The sequence below is a fragment of the Lithobates pipiens genome, unplaced genomic scaffold (genome assembly GCF_037356315.1).
Source record: "Lithobates pipiens isolate NorthernLeopardFrog02 unplaced genomic scaffold, aLitPip1_a1.2 Scaffold_364, whole genome shotgun sequence".
Taxonomy (NCBI): domain Eukaryota; kingdom Metazoa; phylum Chordata; class Amphibia; order Anura; family Ranidae; genus Lithobates; species Lithobates pipiens.
Window position 1 is genome coordinate 1 of NW_027507821.1, and position 21411 is coordinate 21411.

The window sequence follows — 21411 nt, forward strand, 5'->3', positions numbered from 1 at the left end:
CCCCCACTGCTGGCAGCATTGGGAGGAATCGCGCCCCCACTGCTGGCAGCATTGGGAGGAATCGCGCCCCCACTGCTGGCAGCATTGGGAGGAATCGCGCCCCCACTGCTGGCAGCATTGGGAGGAATCGCGCCCCCACTGCTGGCAGCATTGGGAGGAATCGCGCCCCCACTGCTGGCAGCATTGGGAGGAATCGCGCCCCCACTGCTGGCAGCATTGGGAGGAATCGCGCCCCCACTGCTGGCAGCATTGGGAGGAATCGCGCCCCCACTGCTGGCAGCATTGGGAGGAATCGCGCCCCCACTGCTGGCAGCATTGGGAGGAATCGCGCCCCCACTGCTGGCAGCATTGGGAGGAATCGCGCCCCCACTGCTGGCAGCATTGGGAGGAATCGCGCCCCCACTGCTGGCAGCATTGGGAGGAATCGCGCCCCCACTGCTGGCAGCATTGGGAGGAATCGCGCCCCCACTGCTGGCAGCATTGGGAGGAATCGCGCCCCCACTGCTGGCAGCATTGGGAGGAATCGCGCCCCCACTGCTGGCAGCATTGGGAGGAATCGCGCCCCCACTGCTGGCAGCATTGGGAGGAATCGCGCCCCCACTGCTGGCAGCATTGGGAGGAATCGCGCCCCCACTGCTGGCAGCATTGGGAGGAATCGCGCCCCCACTGCTGGCAGCATTGGGAGGAATCGCGCCCCCACTGCTGGCAGCATTGGGAGGAATCGCGCCCCCACTGCTGGCAGCATTGGGAGGAATCGCGCCCCCACTGCTGGCAGCATTGGGAGGAATAGCGCCCCACTGCTGGCATCATTGGGAGGAATAGCGCCCCACTGCTGGCATCATTGGGAGGAATAGCGCCCCACTGCTGGCATCATTGGGAGGAATAGCGCCCCACTGCTGGCATCATTGGGAGGAATAGCGCCCCACTGCTGGCATCATTGGGAGGAATAGCGCCCCACTGCTGGCATCATTGGGAGGAATAGCGCCCCACTGCTGGCATCATTGGGAGGAATAGCGCCCCACTGCTGGCATCATTGGGAGGAATAGCGCCCCACTGCTGGCATCATTGGGAGGAATAGCGCCCCACTGCTGGCATCATTGGGAGGAATAGCGCCCCACTGCTGGCATCATTGGGAGGAATAGCGCCCCACTGCTGGCATCATTGGGAGGAATAGCGCCCCACTGCTGGCATCATTGGGAGGAATAGCGCCCCACTGCTGGCATCATTGGGAGGAATAGCGCCCCACTGCTGGCATCATTGGGAGGAATAGCGCCCCACTGCTGGCATCATTGGGAGGAATAGCGCCCCACTGCTGGCATCATTGGGAGGAATAGCGCCCCACTGCTGGCATCATTGGGAGGAATAGCGCCCCACTGCTGGCATCATTGGGAGGAATAGCGCCCCACTGTTGGCATCATTGGGAGGAATAGCGCCCCACTGCTGGCATCATTGGGAGGAATAGCGCCCCACTGTTGGCATCATTGGGAGGAATAGCGCCCCACTGTTGGCATCATTGGGAGGAATAGCGCCCCACTGTTGGCATCATTGGGAGGAATAGCGCCCCACTGTTGGCATCATTGGGAGGAATAGCGCCCCACTGTTGGCATCATTGGGAGGAATAGCGCCCCACTGTTGGCATCATTGGGAGGAATAGCGCCCCACTGTTGGCATCATTGGGAGGAATAGCGCCCCACTGTTGGCATCATTGGGAGGAATAGCGCCCCACTGTTGGCATCATTGGGAGGAATAGCGCCCCACTGTTGGCATCATTGGGAGGAATAGCGCCCCACTGTTGGCATCATTGGGAGGAATAGCGCCCCACTGTTGGCATCATTGGGAGGAATAGCGCCCCACTGTTGGCATCATTGGGAGGAATAGCGCCCCACTGTTGGCATCATTGGGAGGAATAGCGCCCCACTGTTGGCATCATTGGGAGGAATAGCGCCCCACTGTTGGCATCATTGGGAGGAATAGCGCCCCACTGTTGGCATCATTGGGAGGAATAGCGCCCCACTGTTGGCATCATTGGGAGGAATAGCGCCCCACTGTTGGCATCATTGGGAGGAATAGCGCCCCACTGTTGGCATCATTGGGAGGAATAGCGCCCCACTGTTGGCATCATTGGGAGGAATAGCGCCCCACTGTTGGCATCATTGGGAGGAATAGCGCCCCACTGTTGGCATCATTGGGAGGAATAGCGCCCCACTGTTGGCATCATTGGGAGGAATAGCGCCCCACTGTTGGTGTCAGTAGGCAGAGTCTCATATCGATGGGAGGAATAAGGCCCCAAGTGCCAGATAAAGGCGAGCAAAGGGCCGCAAGTTGGAGACCACTGCACTACAGTATTCCCCTTCCCTGGTTGCTACAGCGCGAGGTGAGGGGAGGGTGAAACAGCTGGGCCAGCACAGACAGTAATTAGGCACTCCCAGAGGAAGAAGTGGCTACAATGTGGAAAGTGGAGGGGGGTGGGCAAGGAAATGCACTCTTCCTGGAGTCTAACTAGCGAGTTCAGAGGCACATTGCAAATTAAATGAAGAAAATAATTGAGGCAAAACAATGCAAGCATTTAAAAAACACGTCATTTCTCTGCACTCCAGCCTGCGATTTCTTAGGATGGTCACAGTGTCTCTTTAGAGTATTGAAGCCAGAGGCTTAACATGACAGCCAAGCAACCGGCACATACAGAAAGAGAAGTGATCAATGGCAGGCTCCAGGTTCCTCCTAGGCTCCGTTCACACCTTGGGGATCCCGCCCACCGTTCAGAACGCCCGGGTGTGAACGGCGCCTTAGACACAGAAAGGAGGCGGCGATTCCGGCGTCTTACATTGTCACAGCGCAGCCAGATCTCGTTCATTCCTTCGGCCACCGGGATGAGGAGCTTAATGATGAACTTCTGTCCGGAAATGTTGACATCGGGAGTCACTTCACAGCCTGGAGATACAAATCCAAAAGTTTAAATCGCTCATGTTGTGTGCTCAGTGATCGGCCAATATATATATATATATATATATATATATATATCTATCTATCTATATATCTATATATCTATATATATGAACAAAATGTATCCAATGGGATCAGATTTACTGAACATTGTAACCTATAACATCCACCCAATGAAAACCAACTGCCATCGAATAAAACAAAACGTTTAAAATGATCTCCACACAACTTCGGTTATTTGAGAGTTTTTGAGCGATTTAAAAGCGCATTACAAGGGCAACTTCCATCTCCTCGACCTCCATTCATCAAATCTCTCACATTGGCCGGTAAGTAAGGTACGGGGAACTAAAGGGTGGCAGGGGCTTTACGCCTGCGCTGCTCTTCTAAGCTGAGAAAATGGAGAAGGTGCTGCTTCAAATTTACAGCAGTGCAAACCTTTTTATTAATTCGGATTCCGTGCTGTGTCCGTGACAGACACTGTACAGACCGATTCGGCTGCATACTCCCATCCCCCCCAACTAGCTCAGTCCGGAGTCCGGGGGGGGGGGGGGGGGGAGTAGTGTTGGTGTTAAAGCTGTATCAGCAGGAATGGGCCAAGATTCAAAGATTCAAAATCATCATGCTTGGGCAGGCTGGTTGTACCAAAGTTGTTCGATCAACTTGGGTACAACCAGCCTGGCGCTAGCAATAATCACTGTGTTCTCCCGGCATGGGCAGATTCCCCCGCCCACCCCTCTGCTGGGAGAACACAATAGCTCCATGCAAAGTATTCCCCAGCAACTTGTGGTTGCAAGAAATAAAATTTGCTCCGGCGTAAATCGTATCTCCATTTCTCACCTAGGCAAGAAGGATGCCAGCAGAGTCTGCAGGCTTAGGCCGGCCATAGACTGAGCGACTTTGCTCAGTTGCCCCGTCAAATGGATCCATCGTGTTCTCCCGGCAGGGATAGATTCCCCCACCGGGAGAACGCAGTGGTTTTTGCGAATGGCTACAACAGCCACTCGCAATAATCATGTAAAATCCGGCAGGCTGGTTATACCCAAGTTAAATCGATCGGTTCATCCACTTGGGTACAACCAGCCTGCCCAAACACGGTTGGAATCTCAGCTGGTTCCTGCTGAAGAGAGGAAGGAAGGGGGAGGAGGCGTGGCACATGTACAGTAGAGCAAGGCCGGGTTCACACTGCTGCGGGTGGGAGATCCGGATGTGATTCGCACCGCACTGCAGTGCAAATCACATCCTATCTCTGTAGCGATGCGAGTTTAGCCATACAGATAGTATACAGACAGTATGGCTGAATTCGCATTGCACCCGCCGCAAACTCGCACAGGACCCTTTTTTTGGTCCGCAGCAGAATCAGATCGCATGGGTGTTCACACCATGCGATCCGATTCCTGTCCGAGTCGGCAGATCGCACTGCGATATGCGGACGGATCTGGGGGTGTCATTAACATTTCATTGACACTCCCAGCAGTCCGCATAGGGCAGTGTGAACTGCCGGCGGGAGGCATGCGATGCGGGAAAACGCAGTGGATTCGCGGCGTTCCCGCATGGCTACGGTGTGAACCCGGCCTAAAGGTCCATTTTAACGTCTCTGCATCATTTTGGCCTTGCCCACTTAAAGGATATACCCACGATTCTGGCCAAAATGAGAATCGCGATTTTTTTTTGCTTAGAATAAAAAGATTGCGATTCTCACGACGTAAAATCTTTGACATTATACAAAAAATAAATAAAATAAATAAACATTACTGGTTTTTTTTTTTTTTTTTTTTTTTTTTATTCATTAAATAAAAAAATAAAAAAATGCATGTGAAAGATCGCTGCACAAATACAGTGTGACATAAAATATTTAAATAACTAGAAAAAAATACAGCGCTAGGGAAATTTAAAATAAAAGAAAGAAAAAAAAAGACAAAACACCATCAAATATCACTATGGAAAGTAAAAAAAAATAAAATAAAAAAAAACCCATCATGATTTAACAAAAAAAGGATTGAACAGTTATTTTTGGATTCTTTTACGGCTAATATATGTATTTTTGTATCATTCTTTTTACTTTTTGAACATTTATATACACGGGACTATCATTTTGTTTCACTTTAGCACTTGATATACTACATGGACTCTTCGTATGATTCATGTGTATTCACTTTGTGTTATAATTAATCTAATTGGGATAGTTTTATAGCACTCATATATTTAGCGCAGCAATATATATTTTTTATTGACATAAAATATGGCAACCACCACCATTTTATTCTCTAGGGTGTCTACTAAATGTAATTTTCTAGCAAAAAAAAAAAAAAGATTTTAACTTGAAACCAACAAATGGTTTAGTGTTTAAGTGGTTAAACTTTTTTCACTTACACACAAAGTCTCTTCCACTGACAAATTGTTACAATGTTTATATTTAAGTTCAACTGATAAAGAATGTTGCGATTCTCGGCAGACTGCCCAGATTTTCTCTTCCTTTCTTTTGATGGCTTCAGAAGAGCCGAGAGAATTCTCTGCATAGAAAGAATGGGGAAACACTTCAGGCTCGGTTCACACAGGGGGGCGATGCGAGGCGACACGACTTGCCGCTCCGCGACCTGCCGCGACCTCAGCGGCGACTTGCAAATGACTTCTGTATAGAAGCCAATGCAAGTCGCCCCGAGGTCGCCCAAAAGTAGTACAGGAACCTTTTTTCTAAGTCGGAGCGACTCGAGTAGCTCCTCTTAGTACGGTTCCGTAGTACAGAACGGGGGCGACTTGTCAGGTCGCGGCACGGCAAGTCGTGTCGCCTCATGTTGCCCCCTGTGTGAACGGAGCCTTAGTCAAGATCGCGAGAACGCTTCTTGACGATTAATTGTGCAGCTCTAACCCAGGCCAATTTTCTTCTCTTACTTTGGACAGAGCGGAGGTGGTTTGGAACCCCTATCGAGTTTTTACCTCCATCTAAGAAGGACTACTGCAGTGAGCCGACAACGCTGCCTCTGCTGCTCCGAAATCCCATGCAGGGTTGTCGGTCCCGTCTTGGCCTCCTTTCACCCTTGTGCGACTTGAAAGTCTCCCGGATTTTGCCGCGACTTGAAGCGACACCCGTGTAATCTTGAGGTCTACGGACTCCAAGTCGCATCAAAGTGTGAAACCACTTGAAGAAGACGCACAGATATGAACGGTACTCATTGGAAATCGTGGGGGGTACGACGTGTCGTGCGACTTTGCAGTTCCCCAAGTGGCACAAGTGTGAAAGGGGCATTAATGAACCCTTCTTGACCTTAGAGCTCATCCCCATAATACAGAAGCGGGAGGATCAAGAGAAAACTGGGCAGGGCTGACAACCCTGCACAGAATTTCAGTGCAGCGTTGTCAACACACTACAGGAAATAAGGAGCGGGGGGGGGGGGGGCGCATCGGTGGTGCGGTGCGTCGATCTGACACACACCGCTACACCAATCTCAGTAAAGAGCCCCCGCCATGTCCAATCACGGCTGATCACGATGTAAACAGGAAGAGCCGGTGAGTGCCTTTTTCTCACTGGCATCTGACAAACACGAGTAGAGGAGAGACGATCGGTGGCTCTCCTGACCGGAGGGATCTGCGCTGATTATCAGCGCAGTCTCCCCCCCTCGGATGCTCACACAGGACCACCGGGGAAGCCGCCAGGACCACCAGGGAGGCGCATAACATGTGGATGGCGAGGTACGTCCCCATAGCCATCCACATGTGCAAATAAATGCCAAATCTGTGCCAATCAGTGCCCACATATGGGCACTGACTGGCACCATTGTGTAACATAATTAAGTTATGCCCGTCAGTGCCAACTATCAGTGCCGCCCGCCAATGCAGCCATATTAGTGCCCATCATTGAAGACAAAAACGTACTTATTTACAAAAAAAATCTAACAGAAACAAAGAAAAACTTTTTAAAAGTATTGGTCTTTTTTTATTTGTTGCGCAAAAAAAAAAAAAAAAAAAAAAAAAAATCGCAGAGGTGATCAAATACCACCAAAATAAAGCTCTATTTGTGGGAACAAAACGATAAAAAAATCGTTTGGGTACCATGTAGCATGACCGCACAATTGTCATTCAAATTGCGACAGCGCTGAAAGCTGAAAATTGGCCTGGGCAGGAAGGTGTCTAAGTGCCCCCCGGTATGGAAGTAGTTAAATTCTCTCCAAATTTGTGAAGATGTAAGAAATTCTGTATGAAAAACGTGGCGGTTTACATTAACCAAAACATTTATTTATTTTACACTGCCTTCTCCCAGAATTTTGTCCTAGGTTACGACTTGTACACCATTTTCCCCGAATGTGTGGGCAGCCAATGTGTGGGCAGCCAATGTGTGGGCAGCCAATGTGTGGGCAGCGGGACGAGAAACTGCTGACAACGTCCCACCACCGCGGTTTTCACCGAGACGCTCGTATAGGGAGGAATGTTTTCTGAAGGCAAAACGCTGACCATCACTGGATCCAAAGACGGCCACACACTGAAATAACAGTCTGGCAGATTTATCACCATCCAGGCCGGCCTTGTCCAGGTCCCCGCAGAACTTTACCCCTCCCCCCGCGCCCCGCCCCATAAACACATGACATAGAATGAGCAGGCCACCCTGCGCCTCTTCTCCGTCCCCTGGATGAGGCGCTCTATGGTCGACATGAAGTGTGCACTATGCATAGGAAAAAAACGATTCGGTCTGAGGGAGTGTAAGACGCCACGGGGCCACACAACGAGATTGGAGGAGAAGCGGTTCAACCTTAAGCTGTGTGTGTGTGTGTGTGTGTGTGTGTGTGTGTGTGTGTGTGTGTGTGTGTGTGTGTGTGTGTGTGTGTGTGTGTGTGTGTGTGTGTGTGTGGGGGGGGTTTCCACGGTCAGGCCGATAAGGATGTGGAACTCTCTTCCACAATTGATGGTGTCAGCGGGGAGTATTATATTTTTAAAGACTCTTGGACGTGCATCTTAAAAAACACAACATACAGGGATATGGGACATAAATTATAGACACACCCACACAGGTTCAACTGGATGGACTATTGTCTTTATTCAAGCACATTAAAGTCCTGAAATGGCCTAGCCAGTCTCCAGACCTTAATCCCATACAAAATATGTGGAGGGAGCTGAAGGTCTGAGTTGCAAATGTCATCCTGGAAACCTTCATGACTTGGAGAGGATCTGCAAAGGAGGACAAAATCCCTCCTGAGATGTGTGTGAACCTGGTGGCCAACTCCAAGAAACGTCTGACCTCTGATTGCCAACAAGGGTTTTACCATCAAGTACCAAGTCATGTTTTGCAAAAGGGATCAAATATTTATTTCATTCACTAAAATGCAAATCAATTTTTAACTTTTTTGAAATACCTTCTCCCCCCCCCCCCCCCCCCGCATCGTAACAATGTATGCGTGGCCAAACACCGCGGTTAGGTGGTTGCACATACTTGATGTGCTTTTTGCATTGGCTGTGGGTGCGAGTGTTGGGTGAATGAGGCAACAACAGTAGCTCAGAGCAGACATGAAGCTATGGGCCGCTGGATGCCAGACACTAATCTGGAGTGTGTGTATGTGTATGTATGTGTGTGTGTGTGTATGTATGTGTGTGTATGTATGCGTGTGTGTGTATGCGTGTGTGTGTATGCATGTGTGTGTGTGTATATGTGTGTGTATATGTATGTGTGTGTATGTATGTGTGTGTGTATGCGTGTGTGTGTATGCGTGTGTGTGTATGCGTGTGTGTGTATGCGTGTGTGTGTATGCGTGTGTGTGTGTATGCGTGTATGCGTGTATGCGTGTATGCGTGTATGTGTGTGTGTGTGTGTGTGTGTGTGTGTGTGTGTGTGTGTGTGTGTGTGTGTGTGTGTGTGTGTGTGGCACTGCTCTTCACGTGGCACCCTTCGCCCGCTCTGAAAGTCCTGCCCACCTTTGGTTCCAATTCTGGTCAGAACACCATCTGCAAAGGGGTTGGCATGTTCTCCCTGTGCTTGTACCAGTCCTCCTACACCCCAAACACATGTTGGGAGGGTAAGTGGCTCCGGTCTAAATTGGCCTTATGTGAGGAAGGGACGATAGATTGTAAGCTTCCGAGTCCCAGGACTAATTTGAATGTACCGTCGGTGTTCTATAAATATCTGTTCTATAAATATCTGAAATGAATAAGATCCCGTCTGACGGTGAACCTAGGTTCCAATGACTCCAGCGCTGAGGCATTTCTTCATCCGCAGAGCAGGTCAGTCTTCCCAAAAAGGCATTCCTGGCTCCGTCTGCCATGACTGCGCTCTGATCTCATCACCTGGCATCCAGCGTGTTTACTGCACCGCGAAACAGACGCCTGGAGCCGCCACCGCTGCTGAACCTCGGCCAACAGATGGATCACGTATCACAGAATGAGAACCTGTCACCTACACACTGACTGCAACCGTCCACCGCAGATCACAGCACAGCCCAACGATACATTCAACCGGCCACCGCAGATCACAGCACAGCCCAACGATACATCCAACCGGCCACCGCAGATCACAGCACAGCCCAACGATACATCCAACCGGCCACGGCAGATCACAGCACAGCCCAACGATACATCCAACCGGCCACCGCAGATCACAGCACAGCCCAACGATACATCCAACCGGCCACCGCAGATCACAGCACAGCCCACTGATACATCCAACCGGCCACCGCAGATCACAGCACAGCCCAACGATACATCCAACCGGCCACCGCAGATCACAGCACAGCCCAACGATACACCCAACCGGCCACCGCAGATCACAGCACAGCCCAACGATACATCCAACCGGCCCCCACAGATCACAGCACAGCCCACTGATACATCCAACCGGCCACCGCAGATCACAGCACAGCCCAACGATACATCCAACCGGCCACCACAGATCACAGCACAGCCCAACGATACACCCAACCGGCCACCGCAGATCACAGCACAGCCCAACGATACATCCAACCGGCCACCGCAGATCACAGCACAGCCCAACGATACATCCAACCGGCCACCACAGATCACAGCACAGCCCAACGATACACCCAACCGGCCACCGCAGATCGCAGCACAGCCCAACGATACACCCAACCGGCCACCGCAGATCACAGCACAGCCCACCACAGACCGATACATCCAACCGGCCACCGCAGATCACAGCACAGCCCACCGATACAGCCAACCGGCCCCCGCAGATCACAGCACAGCCCACGATACATCCAACCAGCCCCGCAGATCACAGCACAGCCCACGATACATCCAACCAGCCCCGCAGATCGCAGCACAGCCCAACGATACAGCCAACCGCCCCCCGCAGATCACAGCACAGTCCAACGATACATCCAACCGGCCCCCGCAGATCACAGCACAGTCCAACGATACATCCAACCGGCCCCCGCAGATCACAGCACAGCCCAACGATACATCCAACCGGCCCCCGCAGATCACAGCACAGCCCAACGATACATCCAACCGGCCCCCGCAGATCACAGCACAGCCCAACGATACATCCAACCGGCCCTCGCAGATCACAGCACAGCCCAACGATACATCCAACCGGCCACCACAGATCACAGCACAGCCCACCACACACTGATACATCCAACCGGCCACAGGAGATCACAGCACAGCCAACCACACACCGATACAGCCAACTGGTCACCATAGATCACAGCACAGCCCACCACACACACTGATACATTCAACCGGCCACCGCAGATCACAGCACAGCCCACCACAGACCAATACATCCAACCGGCCAACGCAGATCACAGCACAGCACCTCATGGGCTATCCTCCCACTCACTGTGTCCTCATTTTTGGATCTCAAGCTGCAAGGTCTTGCTCTTAAATCTATTCACACCAAAACTGGAGTCTCACTTCTCCGGCCACCAAAAGGTTACCTTCCACATCTCTTCTTGCACTCTGCATAATGTAAAACACACTGAAAAATCCAGCAAGAGCGAGACTCCCTTGTAGATTGGGGATTGTATAGATTTGGGACCTCCAGCCCCGAAATATCACCTCCCAGCTCCCCCACATATAACACACTTTCTCTTTCCAGAATCTACCAAAAAACGGAAATGACAGTTTTGGGTGGAGTGACCCATTAGACTGCATGGAGGAGGATTTCATTAGACTGCATGGAGGAGGATTTCATTAGACTGCATGGAGGAGGATTTCATTAGACTGCATGGAGGAGGATTTCATTAGACTGCATGGAGGAGGATTTCATTAGACTGCATGGAGGAGGATTTCATTAGACTGCATGGAGGAGGATTTCATTAGACTGCATGGAGGAGGATTTCATTAGACTGCATGGAGGAGGATTTCATTAGACTGCATGGAGGAGGATTTCATTAGACTGCATGGAGGAGGATTTCATTAGACTGCATGGAGGAGGATTTCATTAGACTGCATGGAGGAGGATTTCATTAGACTGCATGGAGGAGGATTTCATTAGACGTGTACATGTCCATACACAGGATGATATGAACCTTCAGAAATGGGGCAACCAACCAACTATAACCCCCCCATGAAGAGGACCTGTCTTACCCCTCAGGTTCATCTGGTGAGCCGGCATCCCATTGGCTTCTTCTTTACTCTTGTAACAAGATATCGACGTGTCTTTAAATGTGCACCAGTACTGCTTGTAGCCCTTCAGTGTCAGCTTCTTCGGTCTGCGATACAGAAGACACGTTACAAGAAATGTCCCCGTCACCCCCTTTACTTTATAAAATTAGAGATGGGGGTGATAGAGATGGGGGTGATAGAGATGGGGGTGATAGAGATGGGGGTGATAGAGATGGGGGTGATAGAGATGGGGGTGATAGAGATGGGGGTGATAGAGATGGGGGTGATAGAGATGGGGGTGATAGAGATGGGGGTGATAGAGATGGGGGTGATAGAGATGGGGGTGATAGAGATGGGGGTGATAGAGATGGGGATGATAGAGATGGGGATGATAGAGATGGGGATGATAGAGACTTCAGTCAGGGATCTGCAATTAGTGGACCTCCAGCTGTTGCAAAACTACAAGTCCCATCATGTCTCTGCCTCTGGGTGTCATGCTTGTGGCTGTCGGAGTCTTGCTATGCCTCATGGGACTTGTAGTTCTGCAACAGCTGGAGGTCCACTAATTACATATCTCTGCTCTAAGTTTTAGCGGGGTTGGGGTAGCCCCCCCCCCCCCCATGTGAGGCTTTTATATCTATACATGTACAGGATCTTCATTAATGGGCCATTTATTCATTAATCTTACTCCCTTTTGGGAGGATGCTCCATAAACCCTACAAGACGATGGGGGTCCAGTGACATTTGTAGAGAACAGGAGCAGCACCCGTCCAAGGATCATAAAGGCCAGAAAATTTTAACGAAACTACTGGTAGCCAGCTTACGCATTTTGGGGGTTTGGAGCCTGTTGAGTCCATGGGATACATCCTATATAGTCCCCGACAGCAGGAAAGGGGTGTTCGAGTCCCCCAAACAAGTCAGCCCTCATTTTCTACCTTTTATTTCATTAAAAACCTTTCCAGACTCTATATAATCTTTGGTTTGGAGGTGTTAATGCTTTCTACAGATTGTGATAAGGGTCTGTGTCCACACTGGGGAAATTCATACTATACATGTCTCAGTGACCACCATGATGGGAAAAGCCGTATCATCGGAACAGGACGCGAGGGAAAACCACCCGATGGGGGACACCCTTTTTTGGTGACAAACTGAAGGGGTTTCCTTGACTTTTGTGGTGTTTTCAGGACAGGAAGTGAAGGAAAATCTCCACAAGACGGACAGAATAAAAATAAAATAAAAGAAGAAGTTTTGCCAGTGCAGACAGTGCTAGCTGCAGAAAAAGACAACTTCTCCTGCGCTCTGGTGTCCCGGTCTTCAAAGTGTGATACCGACAGTTTAAGATGGTAGTGCCAAAAGGTCTTGCAGCCCTCCTTAGACTATTGGGTATTCAAATACTGGAAAAACAAAACGAGAAAGGAAGGCGCACTGACCGAGTTCATTACCATAAAAAAGCTTTATTCAGAACAGAACAAATGGTAAAATGGCTACTGGTTCCTCGCTGGAGGCTGGATGTGTCGATGTTTGGTGCGATGGATCCATTTGTATTGATCATGCCTCTTATCAATACTCGTTTGTGAGTAGCCATTTTGCCATTTGTTCTGTTCTGAATAAAGCTTTTTTTTACGGTAATGCACTAGGTCAGTGCGCCTTCCTTTCTCGTTTTTGTTTTTCCAGTGCTAGCTGCAGAGCCATGGATGTATTCCGGGGAAAGGTGGACCTTATTTTCCTCATTTACACCCTTGCATGAACTGTCCATATGTATTAGTTGGGGGTTCCTCAAGACCCATAAATTATCTAGAAGGGCTTCTCAAATGGTCAAAAGGTGAAGGAAAGAAGCTGTGCAGATACAGTTTAAACACTAAAAATAGGACCCCCCCCCCCACCCCCAAAGCTGAAACCAATTTATGGGGTGAAGCAGAACAACATGAAGCCAAACACAAGTCTTTGCATTTCTGAGCACCTTCTATGAGAACTTGCAAGGAGGTGACACAGGAGATATTTGTACTTACTTAAATATTTTTAGGTTGTCTGTGAGTTCCGGTATGGAGGTGATGTCACCCTGTATAGAAGACAACCTACCGTTATACATGGGAAGAGATGATGGATTGTTCAGACAGAGAAGAATTACTACGTATCAGTAGAAGGCCGCACAGCAATGGTCTCTGCTGGGTCTTTTGCAAAGAAATTAACAGATCACAAAAATACTTACCGTATATACTCGAGTATAAGCCGAGATTTTCAGCCCTTTTTTTTTTAGGCTGAAAGTGCCCCCCTCGGCTTATACTCGAGTCACCGCCGGCTGCCTACCTGATCAGGCATGTCATGTAGACAGACGGTGGCCAGCGTGTCATAAAAACATACGGCGGCCATTCCAGTATTTAAAAGCCGCGCCTCCTCCTCCTCGTCTGATAGGCAGAACACTCAATTTCCCAGCAGTCAGTTTTCAGCCTATCACGGACATCCCCTCATCCTCATACCTCAGACGAGGATGAGGGGATGTCCGTGATAGGCTGAAAACTGACTGCTGGGAAATTGAGTGTTCTGCCAATCACAGACGAAGAGGAGCCGCGGCTTTTGAATACTGGAATGGCCGCCGTATGTTTTTATGACACGCTGATCGGTGGCTGCAGATGGGCACACGGAGGCATGCACAGGACACAAAGGATGAAGATTAGCACAGGTAGGCTGCAATGGACACAGGGAGGTATACACAGGACACAGGGAGGTAGGTAGATCTGCACAGGACACAGGGAGGTATACACAGGACACAGGGAGGTAGGCAGATCTGCACAGGACACAGGGAGGCATACACAGGACACAGTGAGGTAGGAAGATCTGCACAGGACACAGTGAGGTATACACAGGACACAGTGAGGTAGGTAGATCTGCACAGGACACAGGGAGGTATACACAGGACACCGTGAGGTAGGTAGATCTGCACAGGACACAGGGAGGTATACACAGGACACCGTGAGGTAGGTAGATCTGCACAGGACACAGGGAGGTATACACAGGACACCGTGAGGTAGGTAGATCTGCACAGGACACAGGGAGGTATACACAGGACACCGTGAGGTAGGTAGATCTGCACAGGACACAGGGAGGTATACACAGGACACCGTGAGGTAGGTAGATCTGCACAGGACACAGGGAGGTATACACAGGACACCGTGAGGTAGGTAGATCTGCACAGGACACAGGGAGGTATACACAGGACACCGTGAGGTAGGTAGATCTGCACAGGACACAGGGAGGTATACACAGGACACCGTGAGGTAGGTAGATCTGCACAGGACACAGGGAGGTATACACAGGACACCGTGAGGTAGGTAGATCTGCACAGGACACAGGGAGGTATACACAGGACACCGTGAGGTAGGTAGATCTGCACAGGACACAGGGAGGTATACACAGGACACCGTGAGGTAGGTAGATCTGCACAGGACACAGGGAGGTATACACAGGACACAGTGAGGTAGGTAGATCTGCACAGGACACAGGGAGGCATACACAGGACACCGTGAGGTAGGTAAATCTGCACAGGACACAGTGAGGTAGGTAGATCTGCACAGGACACAGGGAGGTAGGTAGATCTGCACAGGACACAGGGAGGCATACACAGGACACCGTGAGGTAGGTAAATCTGCACAGGACACAGTGAGGTAGGTAGATCTGCACAGGACACAGGGAGGCATACACAGGACACAGTGAGGTAGGTAGATCTGCACAGGACACAGGGAGGTAGGTAGATCTGCACAGGACACAGGGAGGCATGCAGCTGCAGATGGGCATTGTTGACCCTCTTTGTTACTTACAGTAGCTGCTGCATTTCCCACCCCCGGCTTATACTCGAGTCAATAAGTTTTCCCAGTTTTTTGTGGTAAATTAGGGGCCTCGGCTTATATTGGGATCGACCTATACTCGAGTATATACGGTACCCGTTTCCTGCTCCACAAATCTTCACCAAATCCAACATTTTACAGTCAATAGGACGTGGGATGAAGTGAAATCTTCCAATGGGGACAGCTGTTGTGGTGACAACTTAAGCCAGCCATAGAACGCTTGAATCTCAGCTAGTTCAGCAGGAACCGTGTATGGTCAGGCTGCATGTATCCAAGCTGATCACTCAAACAACTTGGGTGCAACCAGCCTGGCGGATTTTACATGCAATTATTACAGCCACTAGCAAAAAAAAATAAAAAAATCACTGTGTCCTCCCAGTGGGGACGGCTTCCACCGTATCCCCGCAGGGAGAACTTAATGGCTCCTCAGAAGGAATTCCCCCAACAGACTCTGTGTTGATAAGGGAATCCAGCTAATTTCTTTCCTGCAATCCATAGTTGCAGGAAAGCAATTCACTCCGTCTATGGCCGGCCTAAGAGGGGATTTTCCCCTCACTTTGTGTTTGAAACACGACAGGAAGTCTCTCCCAGTCAGTGAAGGGAAATCTCCCCATAGGGGTGCAGACAGGTGTAAAGCTTTCCCCAGCAGCTAGGGTAAAAATTCTTGACTCTTCACATACTTTGCATTCTGCATAATTGGGTTCATAGCCCAAGGGAATGGATCTCCTGATGTGTGTGTCCTCATCATAAAGACAGATCTGGACTGCAAGAAGTTGGCAGTGCATGGTGGCTGGTAGCATTGGGTGAGGATTTTGGGGTGTCCCGGTACTGCAAACATCTCCTCGCTCACAAAAAAAAAAAAAAAAAAAAAAAAGAGTGCGGATACATGGTGAAGGCCTGGAAGTATACATAGGTGCAGCAACCACAATCATCAGTAACATCCATTTGCAAGCACGTGACTTCTCATAATGGAAGCAATGGAAGCCCAGTGGTTTTCAAAGACCTCAACAGGGATGGGCGCTTTAACTCTATGGCCAGGATTTCGTAAGCCATTGAGAATGTTGAAAACCGTTCATAACCATGAAAAAAAACAAAAATAAATAAATAAATAAAACGCGTGTTGAGTGAGTCTTGAAACAAGAAGCCCAGAAACCAAGGGAAAAGTGTCTCACAAATGGAGATCAGGAGTACGTAACCTCAGCCTCGGTCCGTAATAGCTTGACCATAGAAAGAAAAGGAAATAGGGGGGAAGAGAGGAAAAAAGGAAATAAAAAGGAGTAGAAAGAAATGGAGTAGAGAGAAGAGCCTGGTGGGGAGAGAAGGATACACTGCCAACCAGGGCAGGACTTAGGGTGGTGGGGGCCCCTGGGCTTGAGTCACTTCCGGGCCCTACCTTCTATACATTATCAGATTTATTGGCGTATAACACGCACCCGAAGTTTAGGATGGGATTTTAAGGGAAAAAAAAAAAACGTACATTTAAATGCCCATCAATGCACCCTTATCGGTGTCCATCAGCAGCCTTGCCCATCCATCTGCAGCCTTGTCCAGTGTAATTGCAGACTTGTCAGTGTAGCCTTGCCCCAGTGTCATTTGTAGCCTTGAAGTTTAAAAATGGTGCATCTCGGTGGCTCTCAGGTCCTGTTGCAGTCCCCGAATGGAGCAGAGAGTATCCGAGTGTACTCGGCTTGGCTCACGTTCACGCCCAGTCCCTGTGTTCTGTCCATCATAGGGCGGGACTGGGCGTGACTGTGAGCAGAGCCGAGCCGAGTACACTCGGCTATGTATCTCGGCGGGGCCCCCTATTTGGTGGGGCCCATGGGCTTGAGCCCAGTCAAGCCCAATGGTAAGTCCTGCCCTGCTGCCAACTCATCCCTTACCAATGGCCCCCCTCTACGAGAGTCTTCAAACCTTCAGGCCAGGCGTGTGAATGTAAGAACAAGGGGTTCCATACCCTACGTAAGCCGACTAGCATTGGTGCCCTTGATAGGAGAATATTCTGGTGTAGAATCCCCTCACTCATTGTTCTGTAAGCATTTTGTAAGATCAGGCGGTCCCGATTCACAAATTCACTTCTAATAATTCACTCACTGGACTGAAGACCTTTCTGTCACTTAGATCAACACCTACAGGAGGTCAAACGTAGAAGAACTGCTTACCAAGATGGTGGAAGTCTTCCCTCCTTCCAGAGTGATCTCCAGGTCGGACAGAGCGGCATCAACCTCATCGACTTCCTTATCACTGTTGTTGTAATGGATCTCTGAAGCCATCATGGAGAGTTTGTTTATATGGTACTAAAAAACACGCACAGAAAAACCGTTATGGAGCATTCACCATGGAGGAGTTTAGATCATATCATTTTGTACTCCAACAATACAAGAGATGACAAAAACTTTTTTTTTATGTGCAAGTTGTTGACTTTTAAAGGAGCTCCATAAAATGCATACCAGAGAACCGTCTAATATCAGCAGCTTCAGAACCGGCCTACTCTGTATTGTCTGGGCTGTAGGAGGCCCTCACAAGCAGCAGTCCCGAAATGGAAGTACTAGAAATGACCGGATACGTTTTGTGTTTGATCTATAAATCTCGGCATGAGATACACTCGTAGCCCTTCTACACACGGTCAGATATTCCGACGGAAAATGTCCGATCAGACCGTGTTGTCAGATAATCCGACAGTGTGTGGGCTCCATCGGACTGTTTCCGTCGGAATATCTGACGGACCAAGTTTCCGACAACATGATCCGATCGGACTTTGTCCGATCATGTGTAGAGAATTCCGATCGGACAAAGTGCCACGCATGCTCAGATCAAATTCCTAGACAAAAGCTATTGGCTACTAGCCTGAACGTAGTCCAGTCCTAACGAAATAACGTCATCACGTTCTGAAAGATCGGATTGTCCGACAACTTTGTCCGACCGTGTGTATACAACAGTTTCGGACAAAATCCGACGGATTTGGTTGTCGGAATGTCTGACTGTGTGTACAAGGGCTTAGAGTCCATTCACACAGAGGTAACACGACCTCCAGAGAGACTTTGGGAGGCAACTTGGACACGACTTGAGTATGAATCGCACCACGACTTAAAGCGGAGGTCCACCCTAAAATGGACCTCTGCTCATCGGAATCCCCCCCCCCCCTCGGGTGCCACGATCGGCACCTTTCAGGGGGGAGGGGGGTGCAGTTACCTGGATAATCCAGGTAACTGCACCCACTTCCGGGCTAGCTCTCTGCGGAAAGGGGCGTACGTTACGCCCCTTTCCGCAAGCGCCCACCCCCTTCAGCAAGTGCCCCGCTGCCTGCTGGGAAACACACAGCTCCCAGAGGCAGCGGGGACCGTCCGGATTGCGCCGCGCGGCTCGCGCATGCGCAGTAGGGAACCGGGAAATGAAGCCGAAAGGCTCCATTTCCTGATTCCCATACCCAAGATGGCGGCAGGACCCGTCAGACGAGCGAGCGATCGGCTCCGGGTGCCGACATCGCGGGCGCGCTGGACAGGTAAGTGTCACTATTTAAAAGTCAGCAGCTGCAGTATTTGTAGCTGCTGGCTTTAAAAAAAAAAAAAAAAAAAAAACTTGAAGTTGCCAACAGCACAGGGGACTTTGCCAGTGGCCAATCACATATTAATCAGCTCTGTGGGGGGAGGGGTTTGTCTAGAAAACAATTTGCTTCAGTTAAGACAGAGGATTCGACTCGGAGGCGACTTCCATTGAAATTGTGCATCATGTTGCGTGACTTGAGGCAACTTGGGACGACTTCAAGTCGGATCCAAAGTTGCCCCTGTGTGAATGGGCTCCAACCACTTGACTTCCGGCACCTGCCTACCTCTTAGGAAGCGGAGTCATCTTTTGGGCCAGGCGTGGCGATTGCAGCATCTCAGAGATTGTTCTCACACTATGGTCTCTGGAATTTATAGAGAATGGTGCAAACAGCCAAAAAAAATTATAAAAACATTCAGATGGGGCACTTCTGTGGGTATTAATGAGAGGTCAGAGGTGAACGGCCAGACCTGCTAACAGGACGTTCCCAGCAGCTGAGAGATCATCAACTTACAGCGGGGTGAGCAGAAGACCATCTCCTAAAACAGGGATATGCGATTAGCGGACCTCCAGCTGTTGCAAAACTACAAGTCCCATCATTCCTCTGCCTCTGGGTGTCATGTTTGTGGCTGTCAGGGTCTTGCTATGCCTCATGGGACTTGTAGTTCTGCAACAGCTGGAGGTCCGCCAATTGCATATCCCTGTTCTAAAGGCTCAAAACACATCAACTTTAACCACTAGAGATCCGCGCTATAGCCAAATGACGGCTACAGCGCGGATCTCCTTTGCTGGGACTACGTCTATTGACATCATCCCGTGCACGAGCGGCCTGTGCGGCCCGAGGGGCATGCGTGGCGCGCTCTGTGATCAGCGAGTCTATGAGACTCGCCTGATCACGGATCGAAGCAAGGGGTCGATCACGACCCCTTACCACGTGATCAGCTGTCAGCCAATGACAGCTGATCATGTGATACAATGGAGCCGGTAATTGGCTATTTTTCCTCCTCACGCTGACAGCGCGAGGAGAAAAAAAAAGAGCCGATCACCGACGGCTGTGAGAGGGGCTTCAGTCCCGATCACGGCCAGCTTACCAGTGCCCACCTGCCCCCTGCCAGTGCCACCTCAGTAATAAAAAAGTGCCCCCCATATCAGTGCCCACAGTCTGCCTCAACAACGGTGCTGCACCCCAGTGCCACATATCCGTGCCCATCAGTGTCATCTAGCAGTGCCCATCAGTGCCGCCCATCAGAGCCCATCAGTACTGCCTTATCTGTGCCTATTAGTGCCACCTTAACTATGTCTATCAGTGCCCACCAGTGCCGCCTCATCAGTGCACTTCAATGAAGGAGAAAAATGACCTGTTTGCAAAATTTTATAACAAATTATTAAACATGATTTTTTTTATTTTTTTTTATTTTGCATCTTTTTTTGTTTGTTTAGCAAAAAATAAAACTCCGAGCTGTGATTAAATACCACCAAAAGAAAGTTCTATTTGTGGGAAAAAAATGATAAAAATTTCATTTGGGTACAGTGTTGTATGACCGCGTAATTGTCATTCAAAGTGGATCAGCGCTGAAAGCTGAAAATTGGTCTGGGCAGGAGGGGGGGGGGGTGACAGTGACCAGTAAGCAAGGGGTTAAAGAGCTTCGGCTACAGCTGCAGAATTCTGGCCGATATGAAGAGTTTAAATCAGGAAATTCTAGGAGCCAAACATGAAGTGCCAGGAAATCTGTTAGCAGCAAAATGTCCACAAAAATGAATCCACCATGAAAATTTTACTTTTTAAGTGGCGCCTGACATTTGTCTAGATTTTAATGTACATATTTATACTCTTCCTGCAGTTATTTGAGAACATCAAATATTCTTTGTAACTCCACAATTATCAAAGGAATGAAAACTTTGTAGCTGACCAGTAGAAGAGAAACATTTACAGCTCTGGATCCCGGCCAACGGTTGCCTTTCATCTCATTGAGATTTGCTGTGTACTCCGGATTGTGACCCCTCCCCCGTCCCATCCAACCTACACAACAGCTCAATAACGCCATTGGCTTTGTGTTGTGTATTGCAGCTCCACTTCCAGGAGAAAAGCACTAACAGATGTTTTGCCGGCCTCCCACCCCACAGGATATTGGACAATCCACAAACTATTTACTTTTCTAATCCAGAATTAGAGGCATTCCTAAATATCCTCAAGAAGAGAGTCACTAGGAACACACAATTCGCACGTGCCAAGGTGGCCAATATTAAAGTTCATCTCTAGCCAGCCTTGGATAGATTGGAAGAGGAGGATCCTGTGGGGAACCAGGAGAAGAATGGAAGCTTTGATCATAAAACACCAACCCCAGGGCAAGATACGAGTCGGGGTCACCCCTTACCCTACATCAAGATCTCTATTGACCACCACAGCCAAACACCCTCATCCCATTGGCTGCTACAACAAAAAAACAAAATACATTCTTTACCCCCAACCCCATTATACAGTAAAGCCTCTCACTGATCACCAATGTAAGGAACATTCTTCTCACTGATCACCAATGTA

General features: G+C 49.6%; 1 protein-coding gene across 1 annotated transcript in view; it reads right to left on the minus strand.

The window, feature by feature from the left end:
* Nucleotides 1–2683: 2683 nt before the first annotated feature.
* Nucleotides 2684–21411, minus strand: part of LOC143956446 (fermitin family homolog 2-like) — a gene marked incomplete at its 3' end in the record, with an annotated part of 37174 nt that continues 18446 nt past the window's right edge. Inside the window, exons 3-6 of the mRNA XM_077466630.1 lie at nt 17492–17626; nt 13500–13549; nt 11473–11597; nt 2684–2931 (exon numbers count right to left, since the gene is read on the minus strand). Of these exons, the coding sequence (XP_077322756.1) occupies nt 2684–2931; nt 11473–11597; nt 13500–13549; nt 17492–17626 (558 nt within the window). The remainder of the gene's footprint in view (nt 2932–11472; nt 11598–13499; nt 13550–17491; nt 17627–21411) is intronic.